Here is a 20681-nt window from a genome sequence, read left to right on the forward strand (position 1 = left end):
TTTTAAAATTAACAGGGTGTTAATTTTCACATGACACACGACCGGAAATTTTGTCTGTTAAATTCGAAGTCCATAAAATCGAAGGTTATTACTGTATTTCGTCTTAAGTATCATAAGACATCATCAGTAGAGTTATTAAACAACAATAGGAATTACATTAAAAAAAAACCTTTATTGTGCATGCTTACATTGGTATCCCTCTATGTATACAGTAACATGTTGAAGGATTAAAAACTATTGGTTGTAATTAAATTAAAATATAACTGATAAATTTATTTTATACAATTAGAGATAACAATTCCCAGACTTTTGGAATAGTGAGACAGTCGTTCTGGTTAAGATTGGGTTTAAGACATAAGGCTTCAGCACTTTCTTTATATAAATGCTCATGTTTATATATGGATCTATGTAGTAGCTTGGTGTTTTGCCATTGGATTCTGTGGTTAGCGTTTTCAACTTCATGTTGTGAGAAGCCAGATTTGTGAGGTTTTTGCCACCCGGGGCGGTCCCTGTGTTTTCCATTTCTCTCATAATACACACCAAAAATACTACAAAAAAGTCAAAACGACATATAGGGAAATAAATTAAAACTGTTTATTTTTGAAGTAAAACTTTAATTCCAACATTCTAAAATGTTATTTTTCTTGCTTTTCCATTAGCAAAATTGTCGATGACATTGTCGAAGTCTATTTCATCACTCAGTTGTTGTTCTATAGACAGTATGGCAAGATTTCTTAAACGCAAAGTGCTGCCTTCCCCTAGCTATGCCCCTGGGATGTGGCCATGATGTTCAGAGATGTGTTTATTTACAGATCTTCCTGTTTGTCCATAGTAACACAAGTTACAAGAACACGGCACTTCGTATACACCAGGTAGCATCATTTGTGAGAGTTCGTCTTTTGGAGAAGGTAACAAATTGTGAATTTGGTTGACTGGTTTATAGATAGCAGTGAGTTTGTATTTCTTCATAATTTTTGACAAATGTTCAGCGATGCCTTTTGATATATGGTATAGGAGTCCTATAGGTTTCTTCTTGTATGGGTTGATTTGTATGAGAGTCATTAATTATTTTTTGAGTTGTTATTGCATTATATCCATTTAGTAAGGCAATATCTTTAATAATTTCAAATTCTTGTTTTAAAGATTCTTTAGAGGAACAAAATTTGTGTGCTCGGGAATTACCAAAGATTTTCTGATGCCATATTTTTGAGATGGATGGATGGATGGACGGACGGATGGTGAGCCAGTGTACTGTGGATATAACAATCTGAAAAAGTTGGTTTTTACATTGGATGTGTACATCAAGAAAGGAAATGCCTTGTGGTGATTCTTTTTCTAGTATGAATTTGATGCAAGGATGTAAGTTTTTGATACTATTTAGAAATGAGTAGTGTTCTTGTTCCATGTGACTCCAGGCTGCAAAGACCTCATCAACATGTCGTAGCCATATTGTTGGTTTTGGTTCAAGAGTGAAAATTATATCTTCTGGGTGCTCAAGAAAAAAGTTGGCTAAGTTAGGTGATAAGGGTGAGCCCATTGCTGTTCCTTCCTCTTGTTTATATATTTTATCTTTCCATGTGAAGTAACCTGATGTGATTGCAAATTTGAATAATTCCACGATATCAGATGGATATTGCGAAATATCCATCTATGGATATTCCTCAATATTTTTGAGTTAACAATTCTATTGTCTATTTGTGAGGGATATTAGTGAAGAGAGAGAGACAATGTTGGAGCTTATTAATACGTCTGTATCTGACAGTTTAATGTTTTTTATTCTTGCGTGAAATTCTGTGGAATTTTTTATCGAAGAAGCTGAAGTGGCCTATGAGGAGACAGTAGGTTAAACAGAAATCTTGATATTTTATAGGTGAGGCTGCTTATAGAATCCACAATAGATCTAAGTGGACAGCTGTTTTATTTTTAGTGTTTATGTGCTGTATATTTTTGTTTGCTTGGATCCTAATGCCTTATGGCTCTTAAAAGTTTAAAGAGAAATAGATGACATATTTCTGAAGTTTTTTCTCTTCATAAATCTTAAGAGATTTATAAAGAGAAAAAACAAGCCACTGTTCAGTCATCTCTTGATGCTTTCACAAGGTCAAATTAAACATTTTTAAAAAATTTTCTCGTACTATTTATACTTTATTATATTATTTTGCATTAATAATTACATATCGAAATCCAATTTGTGTAAGAATTCTGTGAATGAAGCAGAAATGACCATTAAAACAGGTTAATGCATAAATGTATGGTAAACATATAAGCATTAGGGTGTAATTAACAGGTGGGGGGGGGTTAAGTTTGTGGGATGTAAGTCAGGAACTATCTATATAGATTTTTTAATGTTGCTTATAGCAGTTTAAAGATTAAATGCAATTTTACACTTACTGTTGATTTTTAATATTAAATTTTTTATTTAAAATATTTTTAAACAAAATGAACAAAAAGAATTTACTTATTGAGATCTTTTTACTTCACAATACAATCACTTCACCATAAGTACACTGAGCCAGTTTTACAGGCTCTGATCTGTCTGACTGATCCAGTCTGTGATAAAAAGAAGACAAAATTACTCATATATGAGGTAGAACAATACAGATGGCAGTGATGAAATGAGCAGTAGATCATGCTTCTTAGTAGTACTATCATACAAGTGTTTTGCATGACTTACAACATGATTTTGCATAGAAGCTGTGCTTACACATACCATGTCTCTGTATCATAGAACACCAGCTGTGAGCATCTTGACATTCTGTAGTAGGAGAAAAAATAAATCTTAGATAAAGTAATATTAAATATTTTTAAATAAATGATCCTACCATATTAAATAATATTAACTTAAATTCCTGATAAAAGTTTAACTACCTAAACTTAAATAAAAAAAAGCATATATTTTCTCTATTATATGCTGATAGTTTAGTAATTATTAAAATATCTTTGCAGACATTAATTTGTTTATTTGAAATTAAAATCACAGTATTATTGTAATCTTAATTAGAAAAAGGAGCATTTTTCAGAACTGTATGGAAAATGTAATATTTTATGGAGCACCCTAAGTAATCTTCTTTAAGGCTACTTTCCAAAAAATGTAATAAGTTATATTATAGCTCAGTATTAATGAGCATTTGAGATTAGAGTGATTGAATTTGTGATATATATCAAAGAATAACAGAAGAAAGGATATTCAGAGATGAATATGGTCATTGGCCTTATTGCTTCTTCTATTTAAAGTTGGATAGTAATAGAAAACTATGTAAATAAAAACTGCAATTAAACGAGGTGAAGTAAAACAAGCAGTTTAAAGTAGAATAACTTCAATTCAGTTAGAGATATTGAATGATATTTTTAAAACATGCATAATATTTTGAAAGTCATTTATGATAGAATAAAAAGTTAAATAAAAGATTTCTTCTTCCTAACATGGAATATAGGCCATGTGGCCTGTTCCGGTCTCATGCCATCTCTTTCTTGGTCTTCCGATTCTTCTTTTTCCACTTATTTTGTATCTGTATAATATTTTTGGTAGTCTGCTGTTGTCCATTCGATTTAAATGTTCTAGCCATTTTTGTTTATACTGTCTTATGTAGTAATTAATTGGTTTGATTTTTAGGGATTGTAAGATTTCTTCATTTGTTTTGTGGTCCCACTTGGTATATCCAGCTGTTTTTCTGAGGAACTTCATTTCTGCTGTTTGAATTTGTTTTTCATCTTTCCTTTTCATGGTCCATGTTTCGCTTCCGTATAGTAGAGTTGGTTTTGACAAGACATTATATAGTCTGATTCTAGTGTGTTTTTGTACCAGGGATGGCTTAAATATACTGTTTATTATGCCATTTACTTTGACAAAGTTTGATATTTTAGTGTCTATGTCTTTTTCTTCTTTGTATGATAGATCACATCCCAAGTATCTGAAAGTGTTTACTTGTTCTAGTATTTTATTATCTATCACTATTTTACTTCCTATTGGGTTTTCTCCTTTGAATGCCATTATTTTTGTTTTTTCTTTGAATATTGTCATATTATATTGCTTTGAGATATCATTTAATGATTTTAATGATCTTTGTAAGTCATCTTCTGATGTAGCTAATGCTATTTGATCATCTGCAAATAGTAGTGTATCTATCTTCATTTGCGGGGTCATTTGTATACCAAATGGGTTATGCCGTTTCCAGATTATTAATATTTCATTTATATATATATTGAAATGCAGAGGTGAGAGGGTACATCCTTGTCGTACTCCTCTTGATATATCTTTCCATTCTGAGGTGTGTTCTAATTTAACTGCTATTTTATTTCCTGTATATATTTCTTGAATAGATTGTAAAAGTTGGTTTGGTATGTTTAAATTGGTTAATATTTTAAACAATTTTTGTCGACTAATTTTGTCAAAAGCTTTTTCATAATCAATAATAAATAAAAGATTTAGGATAAATAATTCCATAGGGACAAGTGGCATTTCCAAAGTAGATGGTGGGCCAAAAGACTAAAAAAAAAGTAATGTGGTGTGAAAGAGTTGAAGGAGTATCTTTAAAGTGTACCATAGTTCCAAGTTCCAAGTAGTAATATCTGCTACTATACAAGGTGATATTCAAAAGTTTGGGGAATTTGAATATCACTCGTAAACTAGTTGTAGTATGGCCTTCAATTGCTGTAAGGGATGAGCATTATCCTTTGTGAATCGGTATGCCAACAGCCAGCAAACTGAGAGGAGGAATTCTTGGGTTAAGTGCATTTTTGTAACATCTGATTTTAGTGGTTCAGTGATTTTCTTCTCCAGCTGAAATGGAAACATTTGGTGATAATGCTATGAACAGACAAAACTTCTTTGTGGTACAAACACTTCAAGAATGGAGGACTGTTAGCAAGCACAACACTGGAAAACATTGCAAAAGTGTGAGAGGCTATCTTATGCAGATTATAAGCGAACTGTTCATGATGTTTGTGAGATTGTAGGACTGTTGTACAGGGCTGTTCAATGCATTTTGTTGGATATTTTGAACATGTGATGCAGTACTGCAAAATGCTGCCCATGCATCACTTGTTTGACAGTTCTTGGCTTTCAAAAACACAACAGTCATCTCCTACCCCATTCACCTGACCTCATCCCCCCCGCCACTTCTTCCTGTCAAGATGAAATTCTGACTAAATGGGTGCCATTTTGGCACAACTGAGGAGAGATCCAGACAGAATTACAGGAGGTTCTCAATACAGTCATATTTGAAGACTTTCGGAGATGCATAGAATCATGGAAAAACTGCTGGGATTGCTGTATACATGCCCAAATTGGCTATTTTGAAGGAGATGGTGGGAACTAGAAGGTGGGGTAAGTAGTTTTTTTTTTTTTTTTTTTAAGGTCCAATTCCCCAAACTTTTGGATAGCACCTCGTACATAGTTTTATTTCATCAACAAATCTCTGATATAAATTATATCAGGGATTATTGAATATCCCTGATATTCAATAAAGGTCAAAATCGGTCTGTGTAGTGACCCTTACCTTAATGCATAGCATAGCATTATACATGTCTGCAAGGAGATGTGCTTTGCATTATATGGATACTGAAGCAAGTGATGAGAAGTTATACCACCTTTGCCACGAGTTGCCCCAGTCCTGAAAGATAGTTCAGATGCAAACTTTGTTTGCTTACACTTGGATAATGGATTAAACCAAGTATATAATTTTTTGGTATCTTTAATTTATAACATAAGCAAGTGAAAAACTTTCAACACAAATCCCTGATATGTAGCCTCAAGGAGGGTATGCAAGATATTTTGATAGTGCTAATTGAAAAGACTACATTATTACTATCTTCTTGACAATTTCCCCTCCAGTTTTTATTTCATTAATTTAAAAATAAAGTATGAATGTATTTTCAATTCCTGGTTTATTTGTATTTCTGACATGTATTTTTTTTGGATATTTTTAGTAGTTTCATTTAAGTAGTCAAGGAATAGGATATTGCAATCTCTAAAGTGTTCATGTAATCAGGTCCACAGTGATTTAATAGTTGATCCAGTGCACAGAACTGCAGTGTATGTAGGTTGGCATTGTGATTGTCATCTGCTGACCAAGCTTCTGAATTATGCATTGTAAATGTTTATATATCCATATTTGAGCATTACTGGTTGAATATTATCTACTCCAGCTGCTAAGGGGGGGGGGGATCAGACTATATTCAACATATAAAGGAAATAATTACATAGCTAAAGAATGAAGAGAAATTGCTGGGGGCCTCTTACCTAATGTCCCGTCCTCATCTTCTTCGTTGGTGTGCCCCATTAGTAGATTGGATAACGAACAAACAAGGATGGGCTGGAAGTTTGAGATTTAGCTGACAAAATTGTATTGTGTATTAGCTTAGATAAAAAAAAATACTGGTACATGACAAAATTCCATGTCAGCTGAAACGAAAATATTTTGTGGGCAAGGGATTATGGTAGACAATTCATAGTGGAAAAATGTAAGATTATTCACTTTTGTTGAAAGCATTACAAATCATTGATAGGACATTGATGGAACTGCACTACAAGAAACTGATGATGCTAGGGATTTGAAAGATCATGAAAACGAAGTTGAATTTTGGAGGACATATTACAAAAGTTACTAAAATAGCAAAGACGATCAATTAGATGAATGAGATTATTATTCCCTTTAATAAGGTTTTGATATTCTCGCATCTTGGCTGCCATGCTTTTATCATTTAGATTTTTAGACATGAAGCCTGGATGTATTGTATAAATCACTCATTTAACGAATGATTTATACAATGCCATCCCAGGCATTGCTTGCTTGAGATGGCACTGACATCATCTCCTTCCACTCTCCGTGCAAAAAAAAAAAAAAAAAAAAAAAAAAAAAAAAAAAAAAAAAAAAAAAAAATCATCTTACTCACCATTTCCCTATGCAACTTCTAGGGATGACCTTCTTCCATGACCTTACAAAAAATTGACTATCCAGTAAATAATGAATGGATAGTGGGGGCACTCAATTTCTGCTAGTCAACATCTGAATTCAGTATTCCTCTGGATTGCCTTTGCAATATAATAAATTCAGTTTAATCCTTTATCCAAGTGAAAGCAAACAAAGTTTGCACTTGAAGTATCTTCAGGACTGAGGCAACGTGTGGTAAAGGTAGACAAAGCTTTCATCACTCCTTATCTTAGTATCTCCCATAATGCAAAGCACATCTCCTTGCAGACATGTATACTGCTATGCATTAAGGGAAGAACCATTACCCAGACCAGTTTCGACCTTTATTGAGGTCTCATCAGTGGCTCCCACTGATGATACCTGATACCAGGTCTTGTCAGGTATCAGTTCTCAAAGAGACCCGATACCAGAGGTGGTGATACCAAGGTGGAAGCAAGCTTCCGCCTTGGTATCGCCACCTCTGGGTCTGGCTCCCACTGACGAGACCTCAATAAAGGTCGAAACTGGTCTGGTAGTGGCCCTTCCCTTAATGCATAGCATTATATAGGTCCGCAAGGAGATGTGCTTTACATTATGGGAGATACTAAGACAAGGAGTGATGAGCGCTTGGTCCACCTTTACCACGAGTTGCCTCAGCCCTGAAGATACTTCAGGTGCAAACTTTGTTTGCTTACACTTGGATAAAGGATTAAACTAAATTTATTATAGTCTAGCCAAGTGGGAAAAAACTTCCAGCAATGCCTTTGCAATACTTTCCTCTGAATTTCAGGTTTCTTTTAATGATGAGAGGCTGTATACTCTATTGGTAGAACTATACTGAAGGAAAAGGCAAGGATCCCAAAATCTAAAACTTTACACCCAACTATGTTAAAGAGACATCCCTATTCATTCTTTCATCTTTTCAGCTTATTCAAATCCTTCTGAGGAGCCACAACATCACTACTAACTTTTCCCAGTTTCATATTTGCAAATGATTATCTCTCTCTGCAATTTAGTGACAATGTCACTGACATAAAGGTTGAGTAGTAGTCCCAGTACTGAACCCTGTGGAATCTCACTTGTACTCATCCTTATCCCTGATGCCATTTTCCAGTGCAGCTGTCTGATATCAGAGAGCCAAACTAATCCATTGTCTTGACATTTAAATCCATTTGTTGACAACTTAAACATCAGCTTGTGGTGTGGCAACTCATTTGTCAAATCCAGAAAACTTTTAGTATGTGCCTCTCCCTCATCAATTCTGCTGGGCACGCGGTTAGCCTAGTGGCTTTGCAACCATATGCCTGCGGGAGGAGTGTCCTAGGTTCGATTCCCGTCAACGACGTGAGGAGCTCAAGGATCTTCCTCAGCCATAGCCAAGTTAGCCGGTCTTGGGTGTGGACAGCAGGGTTTTTTCCGCTAGTTTATCTGATGTTTTTCATCCCGCAAGCAGGCAAACCGGTCCGAGGACACACACGGATTACAGTCAGGAATACTGACCCGGCCATAGGTCTGATTCGTCAGCCTATGCCGGTTCTGCAGCCCGGATAAAATTTAGGGGGACTAGATGGTACTGTGAACTCCCATAAAAAGGGAGAACACTGTATCATCACACAGAATTTAATTTATTTTATCAACTCTGCTTGTTACTTTATGACCAAAAGGAATCCAGATTACTGAAACAAGAGTGCCCTAACATATTCCATGCTGACCTTCATGAGTAATATTACCCTCATCTGCCTAATTCTGTATATGAGCTCTTAGTAATTTCTCCAAAATGTTAACCACATAAAAAATTCTAAAATGCTCTGTTAGTTTCATGTCCCATTTCATCACTATCCTTATACAATAAGACTATATTATCCACTTTTCATTCTTTAGCAAACTGCCACTTGCAAAATTTTCATTAGACAGCTAGGTCAATGGCATTGCCAATAATTTAATGCATTCCCTTAAAAACACACAGTGAAATCTCACTTTGTCCTACTGACATTTAGAATACATCATGTATTCTAAAGACATCCTCCCTATTTGAATATTTCATTCTTTTTCATGATAAAATACTCTAGAAATACAATATTATTAATACAGACCAGTATTTTACAATAAAAACATTTATTCAAACCTACCAGTTTCGCCAGCAAACTGTCTGGCTTTTTCAAGGTATTACGGAGATATGAAAGTTAGTAAATGCAAATTAAAAGGAACATAAAAAACGTTGTAAACCAAACTAGTATCTATGGTTACACGTTTCGCTTGACAGAGATGACTTATTGTTCTTATTCGTTATCACGCATGCGTGTTTGTTGTAGACTTATAATGTGATTACTGGCTAGCTGTAGTTCAGATTGATTGAGAGAGAGGATGTGCTCTTCCGGCTTAGCACATCATTTCTGCACGTCTAACCACACAATAAATTGGCAAAACAGCTCCATGCCATATCTCGATGATGACTACAGGCATCGTGTATTTAAGGAAGCCACAATAGTACTAATAACCATCGGAAACCTCAACAGAAATCAGGGTGTAATTCTAAACAGTTTGTGGAAAAACTTGATCCTCTCTCTCTCTCTCTCAATCAATCTGAACTACAGCTAGCCAGTAATCACATTACAAGCCTACAATAAACACGCATGCTAGTGATAACGAATAAGAACAATAAGTCATCTCTGTCACGCGAAACGTGTAACCATAGATACTAGTTTGGTTTACAACGTTTTTTATGTTCCTTTTAATTTGCATTTACTAACTTTCATATCTCCGTAATACCTTGAAAAAGCCAGACAGTTTGCTGGCGAAACTGGTAGGTTTGAATAAATGTTTTTATTGTAAAATACTGGTCTGTATTAATAAAATTGTATTTCTATTATAAAACGACCAAAAATGTATAATTTAAATAAAATACTCTAATAAAGTAATCATTAAAGAGTGTGGTTAACAGAGACACAAGAACGAGATTTTTTTTGTTTGCAGAGAGGTGCATGAAATGGGTTACCAGAGGTAATGAGTGCATTACTAGTGAACAAGTTTAAGGAAAGGTAAAGGGGGAATCATGTTAATAATGGTGAATGCACACTTCCTATGATGAGTCTTTGAAATCTATGGAGATTCCCTAATAATAATAATAATAATGCAAAACTAATATTACACTTAACTATACTTTCAGTATTATTTACCTGACTGGTGTTCCTTCATTTTAGGACATTCTGAAACGTTGCACACTTGAATTGAAATTGGTTTTTGTTTTGGATCACAGTATTCTAATCGTGAATGAGCTGTGGAATTTTCTTTGAATTTTTCTGTTAATGAATATGTTATATTTGAATGATATATGGTGACACATTTCACATGTCTTTTCTGATATCCTCTTCCACATGTTGTATTACACTACAAATGTAAAAAAAAAAAAAAAAAAAAAAAAAAAAAAAAGAACTAGTAAGAAAAATGTTACTTAATTCATGGTTTAAATATACTACTATTTATTATGTGGTTGTCATGCAAATACATGAGAAGTATAGTGTTTTTTACTACACATGCTTTCCTATTTTGGGAGTAGCATAGAGTATCTTAAATCTCCAATTTATCATCTAACAGCAGAATGCAACTTACCCATGTCTGTGACTAGTGAAATGCACTTATGTATCTTTATTTCCATGTCACTGTATGGCACAAAGTTTTTGTGTGGGTAAAAAATACAGATGCATAATAACATTTACTTAGATTAAGATTTTCCTTTTATAAGAAAGGAGGTAAGTATTAGCTAAATATTATAGTGTATAACAAAAATTTGCACAAGAGTTTGAACAGTTAATATATTCACTGAAATTAAGGAGAAATAACTTGGCAGTGAGCATGTATTATTTCCCTTCCATATAGATGTTTCTATTTGCTGTATAAGTGGTGTTTTGTATTATAACTACTCTATCCATTCTTTTCAGTGTGACCAGGCTGTTTAATTTAAATCTCAGATGTTATCAAGTCCAAGGAAGTGGCAAGAGGACAAGATAGTTCTGCTACATAAAGGAAGTAATGTATCTTGTATCCAGATAGAAGATACAAGATAGAAGAAATGAGGTATTGGGAAAGTGAGGGAGTAAGTAAAAGAACATTGAGGGAAAGTAATGAAACTGGGAGAGTCATGCTGAATAGTGTAGAAAGTGAGGCCATGAGTGATGCTTGTTTGGGTTTGAATGAAGTTATGAATGGTATAATATATGGTGATTCAATGATTAAGGATATGGAGAGCAGCATGCCTGAGGAGTGCTTGTCTGGCAGAACAATAGAGAGAGAGAGAGAGAGAGAGTGACTTTAGCAATAAAGAGAGGGCATGATACAGAAAAGATGAGAGTTATGGTGGGTACAAATGATCTGAGTGGTAGTATTAGTCGAGTAGCAAAAGATTTAAGAACATTGTTAGATATCGTGAAGAAAAGTGTCAAAGGGAGGATAGTGTGTGTGTGTGTGTGTGCTGCCTCATTTTGACAATTACGAGTTAAGTAGACGAGCAATGATAATGAATGATATGATTGCAAGAACGTGCAAAAAAAGGGGTCTGGAATGTGTTTGAATGCAAAAGACAGCTATATGAAAGAGATGGGTTGCATCTGAACATGGAAGGTCATAAGTGCTTGAAAAAGTTACTGTTTTCTGAACAAGTTGAAGTAATTGGGCAGAGAAACAAAAATTGCAAAGATTGAGTGTAAGAGGAAGAAACGTATGCACTGAATGTATATTTGTTGATCCTTTTTTGTGGAATAATTTGAAGAATGGAGTGGATAAAAATCAGCATGGGACTACTGAAATTAGTAGAATATATATCAGTTCTAAAGCTGGTATAAGAACTAAAGGGAATTTGCAATTTTTGTATACTAATGCAAGAAGCATTCGAAATAAGAGGGAAGAATTTTTGGCATTAGTCAGTGCAATCTCACCAAAAGTTGTAGGCATTTGTGAAACTTAGCTGTCAGCAGAAGATGTGGTTACTGGAATTGAATGTGATGGGTACAGTAATTTCAGGGAGGATAGAGAAGATAGAATGGGAGGAGGAGTAGTGTTGATGATAGCTGATGAGTTGCAGCCAAAGAAAGTAGTATATCAAGAGGATAGAGGGGTGAACGATAGTTCATTTGAGGCAGTCTGGTGTGCAATAGTGACCAACGCAACCAAATATACAGTTGGTTGCTGCTATAGGCCAGGGGGTGATATTGAATTCATGCATCAGCAAATTAGTTCAATGAGTGCAAGGTTAGTGATTATTATGGAGGATTTTAATTATGGTGATATCAATTGGAAGGAGGAAATATCATGTGGCAAAAAAGGAAATGGAATTCATACACCTTCTAAGAGATAATTATTTGAAACAGTATATAACTGAAGGGACCTGTGGTGTGAGAGTGTTGGATCTGATCATAGGTTCAGAGGACATACGCATAAGTAAGTTTCCTCGTTACCTCCAATTTGTGAGAGTGATCGTGTGGTATTGACTTGGGAGGTTTGCAAAATTTGCAGACTTCTCTCTTAAGAAGAGGTATATATGGAACTACAGATTAGGTAATTATAACAAACTTTGGAGTGAGCTTACAGCCATCCCATGTCAGAGCATATTGCAGGGGAAAGATGTTAGCAGTGCATGGGATAAAGTCAGTGGGTATCTAAGGAAGGCAATATCAGAATGTATTCCCATGGTCAGGAAGACAAACAAGGTAGGCGTTAGATGGATGAATAGTAATATCAGGCTTAATCTGCAAAAAAAGAAAATGTTATGGATAATTTACAAGGAGAAAGGCAATCAGTACACCCATGAGCAGTGCAAGGATCAAGCTAGGAAAGTTACCAGCATAGTAGTTCGATGGGTGGAAAGATTTATATAAGATGGATGGTTTGCATTTGAATGGATTTAGTGTATGGAGGCTTGAAAAGGTGTTATTGAATAAAGTGGAAGTGGATGTGCAAAATCAGGGAAACTAGAGTTATTAAGGGGGGGGAGTAGATATGCAGATTTTAGGGAGACAGTTGAGTTATGAATGTGTGTAATATGCCCGAGTGAGTACGAAGGACAACAAATCAGAATGGGATAGTTAGTATAAGACATCAAAATAGGGATGGGGGAGATGGGCTTCTGCAATTTTTGTATAACTAATGCCAGAAGTCATTGGAGGCCGGTGAAAATTTTAAGTGGGAGTGCTGCATATAAAAAAAAAAAAAAAAAAAAAAAAAACCATATTAAAAATTGCTTTATTAAAAATATTTCATCCTCACCATGAACAAACACCAATAATAAAAGTTTTGTATCAATAGCAATGAAAAGTGCAAATGAATATCAGCGTTAGATCGCAGTGCATTTGTTTCATGTAACGATGATTGAAAAAATATTATTCTTTTCATATTTTCAACAGTGACACTCATCATAATTCAGCCTTGTATCTATAATAAAGAAATAATTATATGTTATTTTAACAAAATACAATAAGATTTACAAAAAATACTTCACCAGGTACACGCACCACTAATAAACGTTTCATATCTCACAGAAATAAGGCACGTAAGCTTACTAAAAATACACTGCCGTTTGAGCAATTACAGTTGGGAATGACATAACGTGCAATGACAAGAGCAAACGAATATCGCCGTTAGATTGCAGTGCATTTTTCGTAATCTAAAGCGTTAATCGAACAATTCCAATTATTAACTATTCAATCAATATAAAAACATAAGCTGTAACCTTTAACATGTTGTACTGCATTTATATAATGTTGTAAGCATTGTCCGCGCGGTTAGCCTAGTGGCTATGCGCTTCGCAACCATATGCCTAGGGAAGGAGTGTCCTAGGTTCGATTCCCGTCGGTGACGTGAGGAGCTGAAGGATCTTCCTCAGCCATAGCCAAGTTAGCCAGTCTTGGGTGTGGACAGCAGGGTTTTTTCCCCAGTTTATTCTGGGGTTTTTCATCCCGCAAAGCAGGCAAACTGGCCTTGAGAACTCAACACAACAGGCCATAGGATACACCGCGGCATAAAGTTGACCACCTTATCCTGTAAACGGAGTGAGGTCTGATGATCAATGGACCCTCGACACCGCAAGGTAAAAGAGGGTATAAGGAAGATGATGATGATGTAAGCATTGTTATTATTTATAAACACAAACAAAATTAAATTTTTTAATTTTTTCCTTCATGATGCTGTAGTGTCGCAGTGCTTATGTACGGGCCGCCACTGCCAGAAGTATTAGGAACGAAAAGGAAGAATTTTTGGCCTTGGTTAGCACTTTCAGGCCACAGGTTACTGGCATTAGTGAAACCAGGCTGATAGAAGATATATAGCTAGTGGGATTGAATGTGAGGGGGAGGGGTATGGTGTGTTCAGGAGTGATAGAGAGAATAAAATGGGGGGAGGAGTGTTATTGATGATAGCTGATGAACTGCAGCAAAGGAAAATAGAAGTGGAACTGCAGGATAGAGAAAAGAGCACATTTGAGGCTATTTGGTGTGAGATTGAGACTAGTAAAACAAAATATATAGTCGGGTGCTGCTATAGACTAGGTGATGGAATAGATGGTGGAGATAGTATGCATAAGCAAATAGAAGAAATGAGTGGAAGGAGGGTAATTATTATGGGAGATTTCAACTATGGTAACATTGATTGGAAAGAGGAGAGAATACATGGGAGGAAGGAATTGGATTTTATGTGGTTATTAAGGGATAACTATCTGCAACATGTAATGGAAAATACTAGGGGTCAGAGAGTGCTTGACCTAGTAATTACATCTGAGAATTTGGCTATAACGAATATGACCATGTTGCCACCAATTGGTGAGAGTGATCATAGGGACTTGGGAGGTGGTTAAAGGTGTGGAATTTACAATTAAGACAGGGTACATGTGAAATTATCGGGCTGGTAAGTATGACAAGCTTAGGAGTTTGATTGGTTCAGTGCCATGTCATGTAATACTTCAAGGGCTGGAAATTGATAGTACATAAACGGTCGTTAAGAAGTGTTTGCAGGAGGCAATGGCTGGCTGTATACCTAGAGTCTGAATAATAAATCAAGTAGGGGTTAAATGGATGAATAGCACCATTAAGCTTGAGCTGCAAAAAAAGAAACAACTGTGGAGGGAATTTAAGGAGAAAGATGACCGGCAGGCACATGAACGGTATAAAGAACAGGCCAGAAGGGTAACGAGTGTGGTAAGAAAAGCAAAAGTGGATTATGAAAGAACATTAGCCATGCAGGCTAAAGAGAATCCCAAACAGTTTTTTTTGATATGTTGCAAGTAAAAGGAAAAATGTATATGGCAGAATGATTTTAAAGAATACCGATGGTAGGGAGATAACCGAATCGGTTGATATAGTGGAATTACTGAGCGAGCACTTTGCAAGAGTATATCATCCAGGTGGTGACATTGCAGGAATGAATGAACCAATAGCTTATACGGGAATTGTTGTGAATGAAGTGGAGGTGAATAGTCTATTACAAAACCTCAATGTCAATACATCTGTGGGATTGGATGGCACCAGCTCGTGTCGTACGTGAAGTGGCTAAAGAATTGTCAGTGCCCTTGACCATTTTGTTTAATTTAAGTCTTTGGTCCAGGTTAGTTCTGAGGGGTTGGAAAGAGGATAAAATAGTTCCACTGCATAAAGGAGGTTCGAAGACTGCTGTCGTAAATTACCGACCCGATCAGCATATCAGGAATCGTTGTCAAGATCTTGGAGAAAATAGTGAAGAAGAAAATACAGAGTGACCAAGATGATAGCAGGTCTATGGAATGAACCTTATGAGAACAGGTTGAAGATTTATGGGTTGCAGAAATTGGTTGATAGGCAGAAAAGGGGTAATATGATTGAGACATTCAAATTACTGAAGGGTTTCTATAAGCTTAATTCAGAAGATATTTTTGAGAATAGGACTAGTGGTGGGAGGACTAGGGGCTATACATGGAAGCTGGGCAAGAGTGTGGTTAGCATGGGTGTTAGAGCTAGGTTTTTTACTTGTAGAGTGGTGAATGAGTGGAGTAAGTTGCCAGAGTCTGTTGTGGGTGCCATGACTGTGAATGAGTTCAAGGCGAGGTATGATAGATACTGTGTGAATGTCGAATAGTTGTTCTTGACATGATGTTAGGGCTCCACTCGATGAGTCTATCGACCCCTTGGAGTTGCCCGTAATAATAATAATAATTCTGCAGTCTGAAGCACTTAAGCAATATTAAACATCAATACCACTTATCATTCCATGTCACCATCCTATTGATAATATTATTATTATTATGGGTATCTTCATGGATTCAGTAAACTCATTGTGGGATACCGAAACTATCAAAACAATATCTATCATACCTCTTCTTGAATTCATTTACAGACGAAGAACTCACAGCTGAGTCAGGCAATGCATTCCACTCATTCACCACCCTCCAAGCAAAAAATCTAGTTCTCACACCCTTGTTAACCACACTTTTCCTTAATTTCCAGGGATGACTTCTTGTTCTTTCATCACTATCACACAGCTGAAATAATTGTCCTGCATTAATCTTATAAAAACCTTTTAGTAATTTAAATGTGTCTATCATATCCCCTCTTCTCTGCCTATCAACCAACCTATCCATAATCTATCAATGTAGGGAGCATTTTTTGCATCATTCACCAACTTAGTTAATCTCCTCTGAACCCTCTCCACAACCTCCTCATCTTCAAGGAATTCAGGACCAGACTTGAGCACAGTAATTCAAACGTGGAAGTATCAATGCCTTATAAAGGGAAATAATGACCACTTTATTTCTGGATGTTAGTATGCTATTCAATAACCAAGTAATCCTATGTGCAATCTTGGACACCTTAGCAATATGCCCTCTGAACTTCATCTCCTTATCCACCAACAACCCCAACTCCCTAGCCTCATCAATCGCTTGGAGTACCATTCCATCAATGTGGTACACAGCTGGTAATATTTTAATCCCAAAATGCATAACTTCACACTTTTCCAGATTGAACTGACATCCATTTCCTTTTGCCCATTTTGCCAGCTTATATAAATCGTCCTGCAAACTCTCAACATCAGCTTGATTTTTTATTGTACCACCCAACTTTGTATCATCAGGCAAACAACTGAATATCTCCTTCAAGCCATTTCCTATATCATTTATGTACAAATTAAACAATAATGGCCCAAGCACAGAGCCCTGAGGAACACCACTGGTCACCTGCCTCATCCTGGAGCCCTGCTCCTCCATACACTACTTTCTGGTATCTCTCCATGAACCATTCTCTTATCCATATCACCAGTTTAGTATCCATCCCCATCTGCTCTAATTTGCACAACAGTATTCCATGGATATCCTGTCAAAAGCCTTAGCAAAATCCAGAAGTATCACTGTGTAGCCATTTCCCTTGTCCAACTCAGATGTCACTCTATTATAAAAAGTTAATAAATTACTAAGGCAGGATCGACCTTTAACAAAACCATGTTGGCCCCTATAGAGTATCATATTCTGATCCACCAATTCTCAAATTCTGTCCTTAACCAACTTCTCCAATACTTTTACCACCACTCCCGAGATGGTGATTGGTCTGTAATTAACTATCGCAGTCTTAGAGCCACCTTTATGCAAAAGGAACCACTTTGCCTTCCTTCCACTCCCTAGGGACCATACCAGAGTTCAAATTTAAGTTAAATAGTTAAATAACCAAGTAAGAGACATTGACAATTCCTTTGCACATTCACACAATGCCTGAGCTGATATTCCATCTAAAACCTACAGCAGTGTTTGCATTTAAAGTCTGCAATATACTAAGTACCTCTGATTTATTAACGTCAATTCTCACATTAGTTATTGCTACAGGTACAGAGATATCCTCACTTGGGTGATAGACTTTTGAAAAGTGATCGCTCAGTAACTCTACTATTACATCTGAATTGGTCACCTCAATACCATCAGCACCCACTAAGGTTATCCTTCGAAAGTCTTTCTTCTTTTTACTTGCCACATAGCGGAAGAACTCTTTGGGATGATTACCCTTGATCTCCTTGGCTAAGGTCTTCTCATAATCTGATTTAGCTTTTCTTACTATTATTATTATTACTTTTACTCAGTAACTCTACTATTACATCTGAGTTGGTCACCTCAATACCATCAGCACCCACTAAGGTTATCCTTCGAAAGTCTTTCTTCTTTTTACTTGCCACATAGCGGAAGAACTCTTTGGGATGATTACCCTTGATCTCCTTGGCTAAGGTCTTCTCATAATCTGATTTAGCTTTTCTTACTATTATTATTATTACTTTTACTCAGTAACTCTACTATTACATCTGAGTTGGTCACCTCAATACCATCAGCACCCACTAAGGTTATCCTTCCAAAGTCATTCGTCCTTTTACTTGCCACATAGCGGAAGAACTCTTTGGGATGATTACCCTTGATCTCCTTGGCTAAGGTCTTCTCATAATCTGATTTAGCTTTTCTTACTATTATTATTATTACAGGCAACTCCAAGGAGTCCATAGACTCATCGATGGAGGCCTCTAACACCATGTCAAGAACAACTATTCAACATTCACACAGTATCTCTCATACCTCGCCAAGTAAAAAACCTAGCTCTAACACCCTTGCTAACCACACTCTTGCCCAGCTTCCATGGATGTCCCCCCTACTTCTCGCACCACCAGCCCTGTTCTCAAAAATATCTTCTGAATTAATCTTATAGAAACCCTTTAGTAATTTGGAATGTCTCAATTATATCACCCCTTTTCTGCCTATCAACCAATTTCTGCAACCCACAAATCTTCAACCTGTTGTCATATGGTTCATTCCATAGACCTGCTATCATCTTGGTCACTCGTCTCTGGATCCTCTCCACCTCCTCCCCCCCATCAAGAAGAAACCCTGGCACCCATATCTGTGCCCAGTAATCTAGATGGGGTCTTATCAAGGCTTGATACAGAGGAACAATAACCTGTTTGTCTCTGCTTGTTGAAGTATATTTCAGCAACCAAGTGATTTGACGAGCTGATTTAGCCACTTTTGCGATGTGCCCCCCCCCCCCCCCCCCAAACTTCAACTCCCTATCCACCAACACTCCCAAATCCCTGGCCTCATTAATCTCCTGCAGTACGGTTCCACCAATGTGATATACTGCTACTAATCTTTTCATCCCAAAATGCATAACCTTACATTTTGCCACATTAAATTGACATCCATTCTCCTTAGCCCAGTCCTCCAAACTATCCAAATCATCCTGCAAAATTTTGACATCCTGTGCACTCACTATTGCTCTACCCAACTTTGCATCATCAGCAAACGAATAAACACTTCCTTTCAGATCCTTTCCTATATCGTTGATGAACAAACTGAACAGTAGTGGTCCAAGAACAGAACCCTGTGGCACACCACTAGTCACAGGCCATTTTTTGGACTCTACTCCTGAATAAACCACTCTCTGATATCTCTCCATCAACCACCCTCCTATCCATCTCACCAACCCTATATCCATCCCCATATGCTGCAGTTTACTGATTAGAATTCCATGTGGTAACTTGTCAAAGACCTTAGCAAGGTCCAGTAGAATCACTGTAAACCCATTACCCCTTATCCAGTTCAGCCGTCACTATGTTATAAAGCATGAGAAAGTTACTGAGGCATGATCTACCCTTCACAAAACCATGCTGTCCCCCATACAGTATCCCATTTTCATCTATCCAATAATGTATTTTCCTCTTGACTATTTTCTCCAAGACTTCCAAGACAACGATTCCTGATATGCTGATCGGTCGGTAATTTACAACAGCAGTCTTGGAACCTCCTTTATGCAGTGGAACTATTTTTCCCTCTTTCCACCCCCTTGGGACTAACCCAGATCCGAGACTCAAATTAAACAAAATGTTCAAAGGCACTGACAATTCTTTAGCCGCTTCACGTATGACACGAGCTAGTATACCCGACCATAGTTGAAATCTCCCATAAATTATTATGGGAGATTTCAACTATGGTCGCATTGATTGGAGTGAGGAGAGGACACACGGGAGGAAGGAACTGGATTTTATGTGGTTATTAAGGGATAACTATCTGCGACAGCATGTAATGGAAAATACTAGGGGTCAGAGAGTGCTTGACCTAGTAATTACATCTGAGGATTTGGCTGTAACAAATATGACCACATTGCCACCAATCGGTGAGAGTGATCATAGGGTCTTAACTTGGGAGGTGGCTAAAGGTGCAGAATTTTCAATTAAGACAGGGTACATGTGGAATTATCGGGCTGGAAAGTATGACAAGCTTAGGAGTTTGATTGGTTCAGTGCCATGGCATGTACAACTGCAAGGACTAGAAGTTGATAGTGCATGGGAGGTAGTTAAGAAGTGCTTGCATGAAGCAATGGCTGACTGTATACCTAGAGTCCGAATAATAAATCAAGTAGGGGTTAAATGGATGAATAACACCATTAAGCTTGAGCTGCAAAAAAAAGGAACAATTATGGAGGGAATTTAAGGAGAAGGGTGACCGGCAGGCACATGAACGGTATAAAGCGCAGGCCAGAAGGGTGACGAGTGTGGTAAGAAAAGCAAAAAAGGATTACGAAAGAACATTGGCCATGCAGGCTAAAGAGAATCCTAAACAGTTTTTTAGATATGTAGCAAGTAAAAGGAAAAATGTACATGGCAGATTGATTTTAAAGAATGCCGATGGTAGGGAGGTAACTGAATCAGTTGAGATAGTTGAGTTACTGAGTGAGCACTTTGCAAAAGTATATCATCCAGGTGGTGACATTGCAGAAACGAATAAACCAG

General features: G+C 36.7%; 1 protein-coding gene across 2 annotated transcripts in view; it reads right to left on the reverse strand.

Annotated features, from left to right (window-relative positions):
• Nucleotides 1–2453: 2453 nt before the first annotated feature.
• Nucleotides 2454–20681, reverse strand: part of LOC150110262 (A disintegrin and metalloproteinase with thrombospondin motifs 16-like) — a 127808-nt gene continuing 109580 nt past the window's right edge. For both annotated transcript variants that reach the window (XM_090398724.1, XM_090398731.1), the window contains 2 exons: nt 10088–10298; nt 2454–2755 (listed from right to left, as the gene is read on the reverse strand). In XM_090398724.1, coding sequence (XP_090254850.1) covers nt 2649–2755; nt 10088–10298 — 318 coding nt within the window. In that variant the 3' untranslated portion in view covers nt 2454–2648. The remainder of the gene's footprint in view (nt 2756–10087; nt 10299–20681) is intronic.

The sequence above is a fragment of the Typopeltis vanoorti genome, chromosome 1 (assembly GCF_054136105.1).
Source record: "Typopeltis vanoorti isolate ZY-2024b chromosome 1, IOZ_Tvanoo_1.0, whole genome shotgun sequence".
Classification (NCBI taxonomy): domain Eukaryota; kingdom Metazoa; phylum Arthropoda; class Arachnida; order Uropygi; family Thelyphonidae; genus Typopeltis; species Typopeltis vanoorti.